The sequence below is a fragment of the Salmo trutta genome, chromosome 1 (assembly GCF_901001165.1).
Source record: "Salmo trutta chromosome 1, fSalTru1.1, whole genome shotgun sequence".
NCBI classification, from domain to species: domain Eukaryota; kingdom Metazoa; phylum Chordata; class Actinopteri; order Salmoniformes; family Salmonidae; genus Salmo; species Salmo trutta.
The window spans coordinates 68,210,740-68,228,273 of NC_042957.1; the positions used below are offsets into that span (position 1 = coordinate 68,210,740).

The window sequence follows — 17,534 nt, forward strand, 5'->3', positions numbered from 1 at the left end:
TTCACCTTTATTTAACCAGGTAGGCTAGTTGAGAACGAGTTCTCATTTGCAACTGCGACCTGGCCAAAATAAAGCATAGCAATTCGACACATACAACAACACAGAGTTACACATGGAATAAACAAAACAAAGTCAATAATACAGTAGAACAAAAGGAAACAAAAAGTCTATATACAGTGAGTGCAAATGAGTTAAGATAAGGGAGCTAAGGCAATAAATTGGCCATGGTGGCAAAGTAATTACAATATAGCAATTAAACACTGGAATGGTAGATGTGCAGAAGATGAATGTGCGAGTAGAGATACTGGGGTGCAAAGGAGCAAGATAAATAAATACATACAATTTGGGGATGAGGTAGGTAGATAGATGGGCTGTTTACAGATGGGCTATGTACAGGTGCAGTGATCTGTGAGCTGCTCTGACAGCTGGTGCTTAAAGCTAGTGAGGGAGATATGAGTCTCCAGCTTCAGAGATTTTTGCAGTTCATTCCAATCATTGGCAGCAGAGAACTGGAAGGAAAGACGACCAAAGGAGGAATTGGCTTTGGGGTTGACCAGTGAGATATACCTGCTGGAGCGCGTGCTACGAGTGGGTGCTGCTATGGTCACCAGTGAGCTGAGATAAGGCGGGGCTTTACCTAGCAGAGACTTGTAGATAACCTGTAGCCAGTGGGTTTGGCGACGAGTATGAAACGAGGGCCAACCAACGAGAGCGTACAGGTCGCAATGGTGGGTAGTGTATGGGGCAATGGTAACAAAACGGATGGCACTGTGATAGACTGCATCCAGTTTGTTGAGTAGAGTGTTGGAGGCTATTTTATAGATGACATCACCGAAGTCGAGGATCGGTTTTGCAGTTTGTGCATCAGTCACGTCCTGACCAGTAAGGGGGTTATTTGTTATTGTAGTTTGGTCAGGGCGTGGCAAGGGGTGTTTCTTTTATGTGTTTCAGGGTTTTTGGTTTATGTTCTATGTTAGTATTTTTCTGTTTGTTCTAGTGTGTCTATCTCTATGTTTAGTTTCTTGGGTTGACCTTCTATTGGAGGCAGCTGTTCCTCGTTGCCTCTAATTGAAGGTCCTATTTAGTAGGGCTGTTTTTTCCTGTGTTTTGTGGGTGGTTGTTTCCTGTTTTGTGTATGTTGCACCTGACGGGACTGTTTACGGTCGTTTGTTGTTTGTTTAATTTTGAGTTAAATAAAAGTAAATATGAGCACGTCACACACCGTGTCTTGGTCCCCATTAGACGACAAACGTTACAGCATCAGTTATGACTGTTTCAGTATCTGTATGTTGTGCAGTTTGTGCATCAGTTATGACTGTTTCAGTATCTGTATGTTGTGCAGTTTGTGCATCAGTTATGACTGTTTCAGTATCTGTATGTTATGCAGTTTGTGCATCAGTTATGACTGTTTCAATGTCTGTATGTTGTGCAGTTTGTGCATCAGTTATGACTGTTTCAATGTCTGTATGTTATGCAGTTTGTGCATCAGTTATGACTGTTTCAATGTCTGTATGTTATGCAGTTTGTGCATCAGTTATGACTGTTTCAATGTCTGTATGTTATGCAGTTTGTGCATCAGTTATGACTGTTTCAATGTCTGTATGTTATGCAGTTTGTGCATCAGTTATGACTGTTTCAATGTCTGTATGTTATGCAGTTTGTGCATCAGTTATGACTGTTTCAATGTCTGTATGTTGTGCAGTTTGTGCATCAGTTATGACTGTTTCAGTGTGTCTGTATTTTGTGCATCAGTTATGACTATTTCAGTGGTGTGTGTGTGTGTGTGTGTGTGTTATGCAGTTTGTGCATCAGTTATGACTGTTTCAGTGTGTGTATGTTGTGCAGTTTGTCCATCAGTTATGACTGTTTCAGTGTGTATGTTGTGCAGTTTGTGCATCAGTTATGACTGTTTCAGTGTGTATGTTGTGCAGTTTGTGCATCAGTTATGACTGTTTCAGTGTGTGTATGTAAGTTAGTGTGTTTCTATCAGTCATACATAATGCATTGAAGTTTATACCCATCTTTATAGCCATCTTTCTTTCCCTCCCTCCCTCCCTCCCTCCCTCCCTCCCTCCCTCCCTCCCTCCCTCCCTCCCTCCCTCCCTCCCTCCCTCCCTCCCTCCCTCCCTCCCTCCCTCCCTCACCCACACACTCTTCTCTTTTCCTTCCTCCCTTTCTCTGTCTCCCTTTATCTTTCTCTCATCCTCCCCCATTCTACCTTTCTCCCTCCCTCTCTCTCTCTCTCTCTCTCTCTCTCTCGCTCTCTCTCTCTTTCACACACAAGCACAAACACACACACACACACACACACACACACACACACACACACACACACACACACACACACACACACACACACACACACACACACACACACACACACACACACACACACACACACACACACTGAAAACATTTATTAACATCCTGCAGCCCAATGTTGTTGTTGTTGTTGTGTATATTCTCATAGCCATCTGGTCATGTTTAATGCTGGGTTGGTCCAAACATACCAAGAGGGTATATATTAAAACTATTGAAAAACCTTGTGAAGGAAGGAATGTTCTTTATTTTCATAAAATAGAGAATACATGTAGAGAGAGAACGAGAAACAGAGAGAGAAGGATACATTTTTCTCTGTGAGTAAAGGATTGGCATTTGATCACAAATTTGTTCTCTCTCTGTCTCTCTCTCTTTCCCTCTACCTCTCTCTCTCTTCCTCTACCTCCTCTCTCTCTCTCTCTCTCTCTCTCTCTGTCTGTCTTTCTGACTCTTTTTTTTCTATTTCTCCTCTCTGTGCATTTACCTTCTGTCCTTTTCTCTTTCTCTCTACTTGCTATCTTACCATAGTTGCCCGTTCACCAGCACTTTCTCTGGATCACCTGTAACACACCGCTGACCTGCTTCTGCGAAGGATATTTGTTCTTGGACAGATCCACAGGTGGTTTGGCTCTGTTTTTCATCATCATGGTGATTTTCCATTTTGCATTATCATGATGTGACCGGTGACAGTCTTTCATGTTGAAAGTCCAACATCTTGAAAACTTGACTGCTGACCTGGAAAACATTTTGGGACTGTATCAAAAGTGGACTAATGAAACAAATACCAAAATGTAGTTTGGAATGGATTTTCGTTTCCGGTTATGGTTGGTGGAGGGGATGCTGATCCTAGATCTGTAACTTCACCCTGGAGTGTTAGAGACCAGAATGCCAGATGTCAACAAACACAGTACTGAGTAATGCCATTAAATGAGAAACCAACTGTGTACTTAGTGTGCCACTCTACTGTCATACTTAGTGTGTCACTCTACTGTCATACTTAGTGTGCCACTCTACTGTCATACTTAGTGTGTCACTCTACTGTCATACTTAGTGTGCCACTCTACTGTCATACTTAGTGTGCCACTCTACTGTCATACTTAGTGTGTCACTCTATTGTCATACTTAGTGTGTCACTCTACTGTCATACTTAGTGTGTCACTCTACTATCATACTTAGTGTGTCACTCTACTGTCATACTTAGTGTGTCACTCTGGAAGACCTCTGAGATCCCACCAGTTCCAAAGGCGGAGCTGAATTACTATCATCCTGTGGCGCTAACATCAGTCGTTGTGAGCATTTGATACTCACACGTCTCAGGTCTCATGTAGACAGAGCCCTTGATGCAGTCTTGACGGTGTTGCACAGTGCTGTGACACACCTGGAGAGGCCTCACTCTTATATGCGCATCCTTTTCCTGGACTTCTCCTTTGCTTTTAACTGCATGCAGCCTCACCTTGTCTGTGACAAACTCTCCCACTAGGTGGACCCCAGCCTCACCTTGTGGATGCTGGACTTCCTGCTGAACAGGGGGCTGTTACGTTAGCATAAATGATTCGGGAGACAGGCGCAGGAATGTGTAGTAGTTTTTTTACTGTACCTAAATTACGGCGTGCTGTGTAAAGGCACAGGGACGAAGCCCAAACAAACACTATACAAAAACACAGGGACGAAGCCCAAACAAACACTACACAAAACACAGGGACGAAGCCCAAACAAACACTATACAAAACACAGGGACGAAGCCCAAACAAACACTACACAAAACACAGGGACGAAGCCTAAACAAACACTATACAAAACACAGGGACGAAGCCCAAACAAACACTATACAAAAACACAGGGACGAAGCCTAAACAAACACTACACAAAACACAGGGACGAAGCCCAAACAAACACTACACAAAACACAGGGACGAAGCCCAAACAAACACTATACAAAAACACAGGGACGAAGCCTAAACAAACACTACACAAAACACAGGGACGAAGCCCAAACAAACACTATACAAAAACACAGGGACGAAGCCTAAACAAACACTACACAAAACACAGGGACGAAGCCTAAACAAACACTACACAAAACACAGGGACGAAGCCTAAACAAACACTACACAAAACACAGGGACGAAGCCTAAACAAACACTATACAAAAACACAGGGACGAAGCCTAAACAAACACTACACAAAACACAGGGACGAAGCCCAAACAAACACTACACAAAACACAGGGACGAAGCCCAAACAAACACTATACAAAAACACAGGGACGAAGCCCAAACAAACACTGTACAAAAACACAGGGACGAAGCCTAAACAAACACTACACAAAACACAGGGACGAAGCCCAAACAAACACTATACAAAAACACAGGGTTGACACCCGAACAAAAGAGCGAGGAGTATCTCGAATAAATAACACACGCGCACAATGATCACTAGTAACAATAATCGACAGCCCAATGGAAACCAAAGGGCACACTTGTGCAAGCACTAATCAGTGGGAATAGGGGACAGGTGTGTGTAATGAAAGTTCCGGAGGGATTCGTGACAGGGGCAGTATGTCATGTGCAACAACACAACATCCCTTCTGTGTCATCTACCAGCCCCCCTACTTGGAAATGAAATATGCAGATGACACCGCCCTTGTCGACCTCTCAGATGACAGATGCATTTCCAAACAGAAGTAAACATGGCTCATGACTGGCACAATAACCTATCAGCTCTCACAGTCTCAAGTTGTTCCAAACATCACATTTCTAAGTATTTAGGGTTAAGGTTAGGCCATTTGGTTAACTCCAAATGGTTAATATTTGGGATAAGCTTAAAACAAAAATATCAAAACAACTTTCTATTGCTGGATTTGCACTTGCAACCTTTAGAATCAGAGGCAGAACTTACACCATCCCCATCCACAATGTCCTAGCAGAACTTACACCATCCCGTCCCTATCCACAATGTCCTAGCAGAACTTACACCATCCCCATCCCCAATGTCCTAGCAGAACTTACACCATCCCGTCCCTATCCACAATGTCCTAGCAGAACTTACACCATCCCGTCCCTATCCCCAATGTCCTAGCATAACTTATACCATCCCCATCCCTATCCACAATGTCCCAGCAGAACTTACACCATCCCCATCCCTATCCACAATGTCCTAGCAGAATTTATACCATCCCCATCCCTATCCACAATGTCCTAGCAGAACTTACACCATCCCCATCCCCAATGTCCTAGCAGAACTGACACCATCCCCATCCCCATCCACAATGTCCTAGCAGAACTTACACCATCCCCATCCACAATGTCCTAGCAGAACTTATACCATCCCCGTCCCCATCCCCAATGTCCTAGCAGAACTTACACCATCCCCATCCCCAATGTCCTAGCAGAACTTACACCATCCCCATCCCTATCCACAATGTCCTAGCAGAACTTATACCATCCCCATCCCTATCCACAATGTCCTAGCAGAACTTACACCATCCCGTCCCTATCCACAATGTCCTAGCAGAACGTACACCATCCCCATCCCTATCCACAATGTCCTAGCAGAACTTACACCATCCCCATCCCCAATGTCCTAGCAGAACTGACACCATCCCCATCCCCATCCACAATGTCCTAGCAGAACTTACACCATCCCCATCCCCAATGTCCTAGCATAACTTATACCATCCCCATCCCTATCCACAATGTCCTAGCAGAACTTACACCATCCCCATCCCTATCCACAATGTCCTAGCAGAACTTACACCATCCCCATCCACAATGTCCTAGCAGAACTTACACCATCCCCATCCCTATCCCCAATGTCCTAGCAGAACGTACACCATCCCCCTCCCCAATGTCCTAGCAGAACTTACACCATCCCCATCCCCAATATCCTAGCAGAATCAAAACCTACTTGTGGCCGGTTTCCACATCATCTCCCGACGTCCTCAGACATGGATGTACGTAGAACACTGACTTGTATCATGGGTGACCTGGGTGGCAATGACAACTACCTCAAACTCACAAGAACTGCTCATTGATTTCTGGTGGAAGGCAGACCCAGTGAGCCACCTAGTCCTGGGTGGTGAACAGGAAGAGAGAGTGGGGAGTTTGAAGTACCTGGGAACCATCACGGACAGCACACTCTCTTTTAATGCCAACACCCAGAACATCAATAAAAAATACCAACAATGACTACTACACCTGTCATATAGAGAGTGTGTTGACTTTCTGTTTCCTGGCCTGGTACGCTGGACTGTCAGTGGCTAATATGGGTATCCTCAGGAGGACTGTATACCTGGGGTCCAAGCTCTGTGGATTGCAGTGCAGGGGGCTTCAGGGCCTCTATGATAGACAAGGACAAGCACATCATAAAGGACCCTACACACAATCTTACCCAATGTTCTGAGCTGCTGGCCTCCGGAAGGAGATTACGGGTCCCACTGTTCAGCAAGAATAGGAACAGGGCAAGTTTCATTCCATCAGCCATCAGGCTACTGAACAGTGGGACATAGGACAGATGTAGGATGCTAAACAGTGAGACATAGGACAGATGTAGGATGCTGAACAGTGAGACATAGGACAGATGTAGGATGCTGAACAGTGAGACATAGGACAGATGTAGGATGCTGAACAGTGAGACATAGGACAGATGTAGGATGCTGAACAGTGAGACATAGGACAGATGTAGGATGCTGAACAGTGAGACATAGGTCAGATGTAGGATGCTGAACAGTGAGACACAGGACAGATGTAGGATGCTGAACAGTGAGACACAGGACAGATGTAGGATGCTGAACAGTGGGACAGATGACAGATGTAGGCACAATACATGGTCGGACAGTAGGCTGCAGAGACTTTGAATATGTGAAAATATAAATGTGTGACTTCCAGTGTTTCTGTACTGCATGTAATATATTGTGTTGTATTTGTGTATTTGTATGCTGACGTCATGAAATGAATGTAACTGGACAATGAAGTATATCGTATCATATACATTATACAGTAGGCTACAGTACATGATATAATACACAGCAAGATCAGCTCAGTATATGTACTACTTAAATAACTGAGGTATTATTCACTTTTACTGATAAGGGTGACCGACTACACCCTATTTCAGAATCACACAACATTGACATCCGGGGCTTGACGCACGCACGCACGCACGCACGCACACACACACACACACACACACACACACACACACACACACACACACACACACAAAGCCTATACTCAAACATTCATCATTTGAGGAAGGCCTGATAAGGTAGCAGAGGGAGTGGCAGGCAGTCTACACCCTTCTCTGCATTCCTACAGTACCGTGGCCCTGTCAGAGCAGTCCAGACTTTACAGGGGATCGTATACAGGAAGAGGAGAGGAAGAGAAGATGACAGAAGCCTGAAGAGACTGACAGAGAGTGTCAGAGAGAGGTGTGACAAGTAGAGAAATAATAGTTTTTGAGTCAAGTCAGGGAGAGGAGGCAGGGAGAGCTCAGAGAGAGAGAAGTGGAAGAGAGATCAGAGTGCAAAGAGATCAACAGGAAAAACAAACTTGGTGAGAAAACAAAAACAATCGGTTTGGGTAGGTTAAAAGGTACAACTGCCGTACAGTACTGTACTCGACAGCCGGATCTGACCAGAACTAGCATCGCCATGGTGACCCTGGACACGCGGACCCTGACGGTACCCGTGGGCATCGTGAGAATGCTGGAGGTGGTCCTCACCTGTATCTCCTTCAGCCTGGTGGCCTCGGTGGGTCACATCGGCTCATCCTACTGGGCCTGGTGCATGTTCACCTGGGTCTTCTGTTGCTTCGTCACCCTCTTCATCCTCATCATGGAGTTCACCACCCTCCATGCCCGGGTGCCCATCTCCTGGGACGACTTCACCACCGCCTTTGCCATGCTGTCCACGCTCATGGTGGGTAACTTCCACGGTGTCTTTTGTCTGTGGGTTAGACTATAAGGGGTAGAATCCAGATAACATACCTAAATATTAGTGTCAATGTGTGACAGTTACATTTGAGACAATATAAGCATTCAAAACTAGAGTAGAGATGAATGTGTGTAGTTTACTTTTGTGTAATTGAAAATCAATTAAAAGGCGATTCTTGGGAGATTACACATCAATCTTTCCTGCCATAGACTAGACTTCTGTTCGAGGAGGTGTACATGTACATCACACTGCTTCATGGTTCAGAAACAGGAGTTAGGTTCCAGCACCTATGGGCCGTTCTGGCTAAGATAAGGCTACTTACTTTTTTACATATATATTATGAGCTTATATAGAGTGAGGATCAGCACTGGACCTTGAACAGCCAGTTGTTGTTATCATACGGTACATGAACAAAGTGGTTAAATGAAACATGAAATATTTTAGTACCACTTAGAATTGATGGTCGATCCAATAATGGCAGCAATCGCTAGTCGTGTACGTACACTTACTCTCACACTAATTGCGAATGAACTTAAACTGAGACATAGATGCCAGCAGATACTGATGTAGTAATAGTCATTTCTAATTGCTAGTTCCACTGAACTAGAATGAGTTATTGATCAAAGTGATGATCTCATCTTCAGTATGTCACAACAGCAAGGCAGCTAATCTATCTTATTCTCTAGTGTAGTCCATATTTCACCTCTCTAGTCAGATCAGTGAGGAAATTGGATAAATGCAATAAAAGGAAAGGCTTTAACCATTAAGGAGTGCGTTGGAATTCCTGTAGCTTTGCCAACATTTTGGAAGGATTTATTGTGTAGGAGCTACATTGGTAGTAGATGAAGTGGAAGTATCAGGTGACACCCATAGCACTTTGACAACTTTAATGAGTCAATTAAGTCCACTGACATTCCATGTTATTGTCTTCAAACTCTGATGTTGTTTATCCTATTCCATTGCTGTTATTCATCCATCATTATCATCTATTGTCTTGGGCTTTAACAGGTGCTGGCTGCCTCCATCATCTACCCCACCTTCTTCACCTGTGCCTCATGCGGGAAGCAGATCGCCGCCACCGTCACTTCCTGTCTGGCCTTCATCTTGTACACCACGGAGGTGGGCCTGACCCAGGCCAAACCCGGCGAGATCAGCGGGTTCCTCTCCACCGTCCCGGGCCTCCTCAAGGTCCTCGAGGCCTTTGTGGCCTGCATCATCTTCATCTCTCTGGACCATGGCCTCTACTCGCAGTTCCCAGGGCTCCAGTGGTGCGTGGCGGTCTATTCGCTATGTTTCATCTTCGCCCTCATCATCATTCTCTTTACTATCTGCCGCCTGTTGTCGCTCTTCCCGTTCCCGTTCGACAAGGTGCTGACAGGCTACAACGTGCTGGCCGTGCTGATGTACATGACGTGCGTGGTGATATGGCCTCTTTATAGCTTCCAGAACAACCACAGCAGACCCAGCGGGTGTGGCCGCACCTGCTACTGGGATAACCTGGTCGTAGTGGCGTTCATGACCTGTTTCAACCTTGTGGTTTACATTGTGGACACGGTCTACTCTTTCAAGCTGGTGTTCTTCGTCACTGCGGCTTAGGTCAAAGGTCCACCCACCTTACCCAACCTGAGAACTGGCCCTGAAACACAGTGCCGGATCTTAAACAATAGACTGAACTTTGCTTTTGTATGAATACAGCAAACTGTAACCATGCTGTTTTTTTGGAACACTAATTCGTATTGGGAGAATGTCTCTGTATGGTGGATAATAACCGTTTTACTTGGCAAGATTACATTTTTGTGAATGATAAAATGGGGTTATAATACTGCTAGCAATTCACAAACCATGAGGTGGATAAGAATGTTCTGAATGCTTGGATCCGTACGTAGATTCAATGTATATTTTGTCTTCCCGTCTTTAAAATACACAAGGAACTATGCAGTGCGCCCTATGCAGTCCACATGGGCTGTAATCAAAGTGAATAGAAAGATCAAAGAGCTGTTCTTGATATGTTCATTTTATTCTCTCATTCTGTTCTCCATTTCATCGCTGTCTCTCTGGCCTTGATTCAATCAGTTCAGCGTTAACCCCGATAACCCACAACTGCATAGCAGATCATTGTTTTTACTGATTTGACAGCTCCGACGATGTTACACCTTTGTCATGGCCCAAATAAAAACAGATCTGCTATGCAGTTGTCGGTTATCACGGGTTAACGTGGAACTGATTGAATCTAGGTCTCTCTATATCTATCTATCTATCTATCTATCTATCTATCTATCTATCTATCTATCTATCTATCTATCTATCTATCTATCTATCTATCTATCTATCTATCTATCTATCTCTCTCTCTCTCTCTCTCTCTCTCTCTCTCTCTCTTTTTGTGCATCTACTGTACCTACTCTAATCCTGACAAACATGCAGTCCAGAAAGATGACAGAATTCAGCTCAAACATGAATCTGAATAAGTAAAACATAACTTTTGACATTTAGCTGATATGACTAAATTGTTTTAATAATGTTATATAACAATAAAAGAAATAAAACATTTGCTTAAAAGTCCATAAGAATCATATGTTTTGGCCTCACTGCAGTAGTGTATGTATTTACTGTAACAGCTATTCTGTTTCTACAACGCTGGGAAAGGACATTCAGCAACACTCCCTCCCTCTCCCTGTTTGCTGGGGTGTGTCTGCTATGAGAGGCCCATTGGATGAAATGGCGTGGGATGTCGAAGGTCCAGCCCTGGACTTTGCTTTCATGTCTCTTTCTGTGTTTGCTGAGTGCGGTGGGGAAGCCGACAGCGAGATAAGTCTTAACCACACTCCGCTCCGTCCCACCTGGATGACATCACTCTCTTACACATGCAGCATCTGAATCCCTCACGGACCGTGGCTTACCACAGATTCGATTTGATAGGGAACATATTGGGCCATTCTGAGGCTGCTAAACTAATTATAATTTGTAAAAAGACAGCAGAATAATTGGGGTTGGTGATCTGTTAATGGTAATGATGTCAAGGTCTCTCATGCCCACACTTTGTTTTGTGATACATGTGGCAGGGGTTATTCCTTTCTTCATGAGAGAAATTAAGTTAAGTGACAAATGAAGAATCATTGTTCCAAAACAGAAGCCAGCAGAATGATGGAGGTTCCTGATCCGATTATGGTAATGAAGTCAAGGTCTTTTCTGTCCACATCTTTTCTTCTGTCTTGCAACCTTTGACGGGGATTATTGATTTGTTCAGAAGAGAAATGAAGTTGTGTTGCTGCTGTCTCCTTGGCACAGATCAAGAGGGAGGTAAAAGGGAAAAATGGATGAGGCAGAGATAAAGAGAGGGAGAAGTGAGAGTGGGAGAAAGAGAGAGAAATAGAGAGAGAGAAGAGGGAGAGTGAGAGTGAGATAGAAAGAGAAGGAGAAGTATATAGAGAGAGGAGAAGGAAGAATAATATGAGGGTATATAACAGTAGAGAGGGAGTTAGGCAATGCACTGACAATATTTAAAGGAATCATTGTCCTTCACCTGAGACAGCTGCTGCTGTTGACACAACCATGCAATCTCCATAGACAAACATTGGCAGTAGAGTCAATCAATCAAAACAATTGTACACCTCGGTGAACTCATGTCTCATTATTGTGTTAAACTGCCTTAGTGGCACCAGTGAATCCAAATGTAATACATTTTGTAAATGATTCCAAAAATCTAGAGTGTTACATTCAAAGTTGGTATGGTACACTCTGAACTGGGGCAGTAGTATGCATATAAGAAAGTAAGCATTTCACGGTAAGGTCTACACTTGTTGTATTCAGCGCATGTGACAAATAAAGTTTGATTTGATATCATATTTTCTTTATCAACCAGAACACTATTCGATTTCCATTTTCAGTGGAAACAGAATACTTCTTCTACAAATCCTTTGACTACCACTCCTCCCCCTTCCCTCCATCTCTTTCTCTCCCTTTCTCAAGAACATGGATGACGATATTAGTCAATAGCCATCAAGTGTCAAAAAAGAGCTTAAGTCAAGTTAGGAACATTGAACTGAACAAACGTGAGGTTACTTCACAAGCATGGGTTTCCCTGGTTGGGGGATGTGCACTTGGACCAGAGCTAGGTTCAAATAGTATCTGAAATCTTTCAAATTCTGTAGCTGTGCTTGACTGAGCTTACCTGACACAATGGATCCAATAGAATAGTCCCAAATGTCCAAGCAGACTCAATCAAATGCTCAAAGTATTTTAAAGATTTCAAATCTTACTTGAACCCAGGTCTGATATGGTCCCACTCCCAGGGATTGGGTCAGTATTGAAGTTTACCTTTGACAGAGACCAGAGTCCATCATGTGTGGCATGGGCGAGCCAGATAAGACTGGACAGGTGTCCAATGAGTGCCTTGAGTCTGGGTCGTAAAACGTGCAATTAAGCCAAGAGAGGACAGGATACACCATAGAAATAGAATGAACAGAAAGGGCTTGGAACCTCTAAACTCATGGGTACACTCTCAATGGCTGCCTGGTATTGTGATGCAATTATTTCCAAGGTAATGTAGAGTGTTCATTTAAATGATGCTAACTGATGTGGCTCGTGCAATGGAATGTTTTTTTTATGTCAGTTGATTTCACAAATCACAGCACAGATTGGTACACTTCCTGATTTTACTTCCTGCTTTGCTCCTATGGGCTAGTTTAAAAAAATACAGGTTAAGACAATGTAACAATTCCATCAGTCTTGGACTGATTCTATAGGATTAGCATTGAAAACATGACCAGTGGTCGGGAAATCATGTTATAAAGTGGCTGTAGATAACTTTAAAAATGAACAAATGAATAAAATGACAGTAAATCAGTTAATCTATTTGTTTGCGGAGTAATAGTCTGAAATTCATCTCCGTTGTGTTTATTTTCCCCTTTGATTGTGAACTTTCTGTACTGCTACCATTCTCTCCCAGTCATTTTCATTCCGGCGCTGGTGCAATGGATTTGTTAATTTATAACGTTTTGCATTTAATTATTAAGCTATCTTAACCTCTGTTATCTTCAACCTAGCCTATGTGTACACTCGCAATGGCCACAATCATTGACATGAATGGGGAGGCCCGTTCTATTCACTTTATTTCTATGGGCTACACACCATCATAAACACGGGAGGAGTTTGGCTCGACACAGGCATGCTCTGGTCTCTACAGCATGGGGAAGGAGACTTGGATAAGGCAGGAACGAGAGAAGGTCTTACCTCCCTTGGAATTGTAGAGTTTTACTGGAAGGTCCTTAGTCGGCAGGGGAATGCACAGAGAGACAAAGACGGTAGAAGAGAGAGGAGGAGTGGAGATGTCAATGTGACACAGTGGAGAAAAGAGAGTGACACAGCAGAAAATTACTGGGTGAGCTCCATGAAGAGGAGAATATAAGACTTTAAGAGGACAACAGTAATTGAACAAAGTTAATTTAATCAGTGATTCATTCAAATGTGAAATATGTGCATTTGGTAAAAGCGAGCAAAGGAGAGAGACAGAAAGAAGAACATAAGCCAGAAGAAAGAGAGAAGGAAAAGAGAAACTTTAGCCAAACAAAAAGTCAAGGAACCCTTGGTGAGTGAACAGTCACCCAGAGTCCCTAGATAGATCCTTATCTCATCATGGTGAACCTGGACCTGAGGTCTCTCACCCTGCCGGTGGGCATCATCCGTATGTTGGAGGTGGTCCTCACCTGTATCTCCTTCAGTCTGGTGGCCTCGGCAGGCCATGTGCTCTCCACACACTGGGACTGGTGCATGTTCACCTGGTGCTTCTGCTGCTTCTTCTCCCTCTTCATCCTCATCATGGAGTTCACCCGCTTCAGTGCCAAGGTGGGGGATGTTTACTGTCTGGATTTGATGGAATAGATTGGTGGGAGGGGAATTTGTGGCTTACGTGTATCGTAGCTTACGTGTAACTGTCTTATATATTTCTAACGTCTATTTCTATTGTAAAGCAGTAGTAGATGTAGGTGCACGTTTTTTGGGAAAACACATTTTTCAGGAAAACTCTTGGCCCTAGAAATAACACGTCCTCACATCTCTCCTCCTCATCATCTCAAGGTGCCCATCTCCTGGGATGACTTCACCACGGCCTTCGCCATGCTGGCTGCACTAATGTGTTTCACCTCCTCCATCATCTACCCCACCTTCTTTACCTGCCCCACCTGCTACCGCCAGATCGCTGCCACCGTCATCTCCCTACTCTGTTTCGGAGTGTACGTTGGCGAGGTGGTGTTGGCCCGCCTCCGGCCCGGTGGTGAGATCAGTGGCTTCCTGTCCACTGTCCCGGGCCTCCTCAAGATCCTCGAGACTCTGGTGGCCTGTATTATCTTCACATCGCTGGATCCGGCAAGGTTTTCGTTTAATCCGGGACTGCAGTGGTGCGTGGCGGTTTATTCCCTCTGCTTCATCTTCGCACTCGTCATCATCTTTCTCACCGTCGGTCAGCTGCTGTCGCTCTTCCCCTTCTCGTTTGACAAACTGCTCACGGTCTATAATATTCTGGCCACCATGATGTACATGACTGCCATGGTCATCTGGCCGCTGTATGGTTTTGAGAACAACCCCCGGCCCATTCCGTGTTCCCACTGTCCCTGGGACGATCTGGTTGTGGTGACGTTCATGACCGTGATCAACCTGGTGATCTATATTTTGGATACGATCTACTCGATAAAGGTGGTCTTCTTCACATGGGATGAGGAATAGGCCAGATTCTCAGGAAACTTCACTCCAACTTTTCCAGAACCGATCAATGACTGACACACTATCATATTGCATGGAGAAAAAACTGTTTACTGAATAAGAAACTCCAGCACGTTGGTAATCTTGATCCTCCACATATGGTTGAAAAGATCCATTACATTTCTAGAGAATGAAGAGTTTATTTTCAAATCAATGACTGAGAGCTTGGAAGAAGAACATTTGCAGAACATTTGCTGATGTCTTTTGCCTCAGACATATGGAAGACATTTAGTTATTCCTATGACGCTGTAAATTAACTCTTATTGCAGATGAGGATTCTACAGGCAAGGACACACTGTTTATCACTTGCAGTTATTAAAGTGTGCAGTAGGAAACTGAGTTAATGATTGATCGTATCGACTTCATAAAAATTACAATTACGGAACTTTGGATCCTGATGCAAATACAATATGAATGTCTAATCTGGCATCATGGTATGTGTAAATGTTCCGTTGGGCCAATGGCACTAGCAGCAATATAGATTCTGCCAATTGCAAAGGATTTGTGATCTTATATTCATGTTGATCACTTCTTTCTTGGTTGTTAGACATGTTCTCTTATTGTACTGCTAGTTGGCTCAATAACTGCCAGATAGTTGATTAGCTGCTGAAGTGCTATGTGGACTGCACACTAAAAACAAATGGTTCTACAGTATATAGTGCCAAATAAGAGTTATTGGCTCATAACGATAGTATATCCTATTTTGGTACTATATAGAACCCTTTTTTGAAGGTTCTATAAAGAACCATGCTCATAAGGTTATAAATGGAACCATAAAATATAAAGAAACCTTTCCTAAGGTTCTAAAAATAACTTTAAAAATAGTTCTACATAGCACCAAAAAGGGTTCCGCTATCATTACAACCCTTTTTGGTGCTATAAAGAACCCTTTTTAATGGTTATTTATAGAACCTTTATGGCAAATGGCTATATTAAATTAAGAACCTTTCTCAATCTCAAAGGTTCTACAAAGAACCCTTTGAAGAACCAGAGAGAGCTATTTATTTTGGTTAGCCATATACTGTTAAAATTCCATAGGTGTTGTTGAATCAGGTGTGGTAGCTTTGGAACAGCTGGGGGTCCCTGAGGAGAGAATTTGAGAACCGCAGGTTTAGTTATTTTTAAAAGACTGGAGTTGGAAGGGGACTCAACTCAGGAACTGATCTTTCGTTATGATGTTGACCTTTTCTTAGAAGCCCATAGAATAGGGAGAGGTAATCAGAGAAAGTTTGTGCCAGGACAGGAGACCTTCTCCATTGAAGTGTACCATCTTTCAGATGCAGACATAGGGTGCATTCAAAATATCCAATAGTGCACTATATAGGGAGTAGGGTGCCATTTCGGAGGCATCCGTAGACACTTCATTCTGTCAGCTTTTGAATGGGCTTGGCGATTATATCCTCAAATTCATGAAAACACAGTCATATAAGATATATAAAAACTGATATTCGTGTTTGTGGATTAATTTACTTCTGCCAGATGCCTTGGGATCGGTGTCCCACCCTCGGGACGGTTGAGCTAACATGCGCTAATGTGATTGGCATGACGTTGTAAGTAACAAGAACATTTCACAGGACATAGACGTATCTTATATGGGCTGAAAGCTTAAAATATTGTTAATCTAGCTGCACTGTCCAATTTGCAGTAGCTATTACTGTGAAATAAAACCATGCTATTGTTTGAGGAGACTGCACAGTTATGTACTTGAAAATGTATCAATAAACCAGTTAGGCACATTTGGGCAGACTTGATACCTCTGGTCTGATGAAACAAAAATAGAACTGTTTGGCCATAATGACCATCGTTATGTTTGGAGGAAAAGGGGGAGGCTTGCAAGCCGAAGAACACCATCCCAACCGTGAAGCACGGGGGTGGCAGCATCATGTTGTGGGGGTGCCTTGCTGCAGTAGGGACTGGTGCACTTCACAAAATAGAGGAAGGAAAATTATGTGGATATATTGAAGCAACATCTCAAGACATCAGTCAGGAAGTTAAAGCTTGGTCGCAAATGGGTCTTCCAAATGGACAATGACCCCAAGCATACTTCCAAAGTTGTGGCAAAATGGCTTAAGGACAACAAAGTCAAGGTATTGGAGTGGCCATCACAAAGCCCTGACCTCAATCCCATAGAAAATTTGTGGGCAGAACTGAAAAAGTGTGTGCGAGCAAGGAGGCCTACAAACCTGACTCAGTTACACCAGCTCTGTCAGGAGGAATGGGCCAAAATTCACCCAACTTATTGTGGGAAGCTTGTGGAAGGCTACCCAAAATGACTGACCCAAGTTAAACAATTTAAAGGCAATGCTACTAAATACTAATTGAGTGTATGTAAACTTCTGACCCACTTGGAATGTGATGAAAGAAATAAAATATGAAATAATTGGTTTTCTCTACTATTATTCTGACATTTCACATTCTTAAAATAAAGTGGTGATCCTAACTGACCTAAGACTGTAATTCTTACTAGAATGAAATATCAGGAATTGTGAAAAACTGAGTTTAAATGTATTTGGCTAAGGTGTATGTCA

General features: G+C 43.4%; 2 protein-coding genes across 2 annotated transcripts; both read left to right on the forward strand.

Moving 5' to 3' along the window:
• Nucleotides 1-7,602: 7,602 nt before the first annotated feature.
• LOC115206179 (myeloid-associated differentiation marker) lies at nucleotides 7,603-11,228 on the forward strand. The gene is made up of 2 exons (XM_029772862.1): nucleotides 7,603-8,236; nucleotides 9,260-11,228. The coding sequence occupies exons 1-2, from the start codon at nucleotides 7,970-7,972 to the stop codon at nucleotides 9,845-9,847; spliced, it is 855 nt and encodes a 284-aa protein (XP_029628722.1). The 5' UTR covers nucleotides 7,603-7,969; the 3' UTR covers nucleotides 9,848-11,228.
• Nucleotides 11,229-12,926: 1,698 nt separating this feature from the next.
• On the forward strand, nucleotides 12,927-16,686 carry LOC115206187 (myeloid-associated differentiation marker homolog). Its single transcript, XM_029772875.1, has 2 exons — nucleotides 12,927-14,094; nucleotides 14,326-16,686. Exons 1-2 carry the CDS (start codon nucleotides 13,885-13,887, stop codon nucleotides 14,968-14,970), a joined length of 855 nt encoding a protein of 284 aa, XP_029628735.1. The 5' UTR covers nucleotides 12,927-13,884; the 3' UTR covers nucleotides 14,971-16,686.
• The last annotated feature ends 848 nt before the right edge of the window (nucleotides 16,687-17,534 follow it).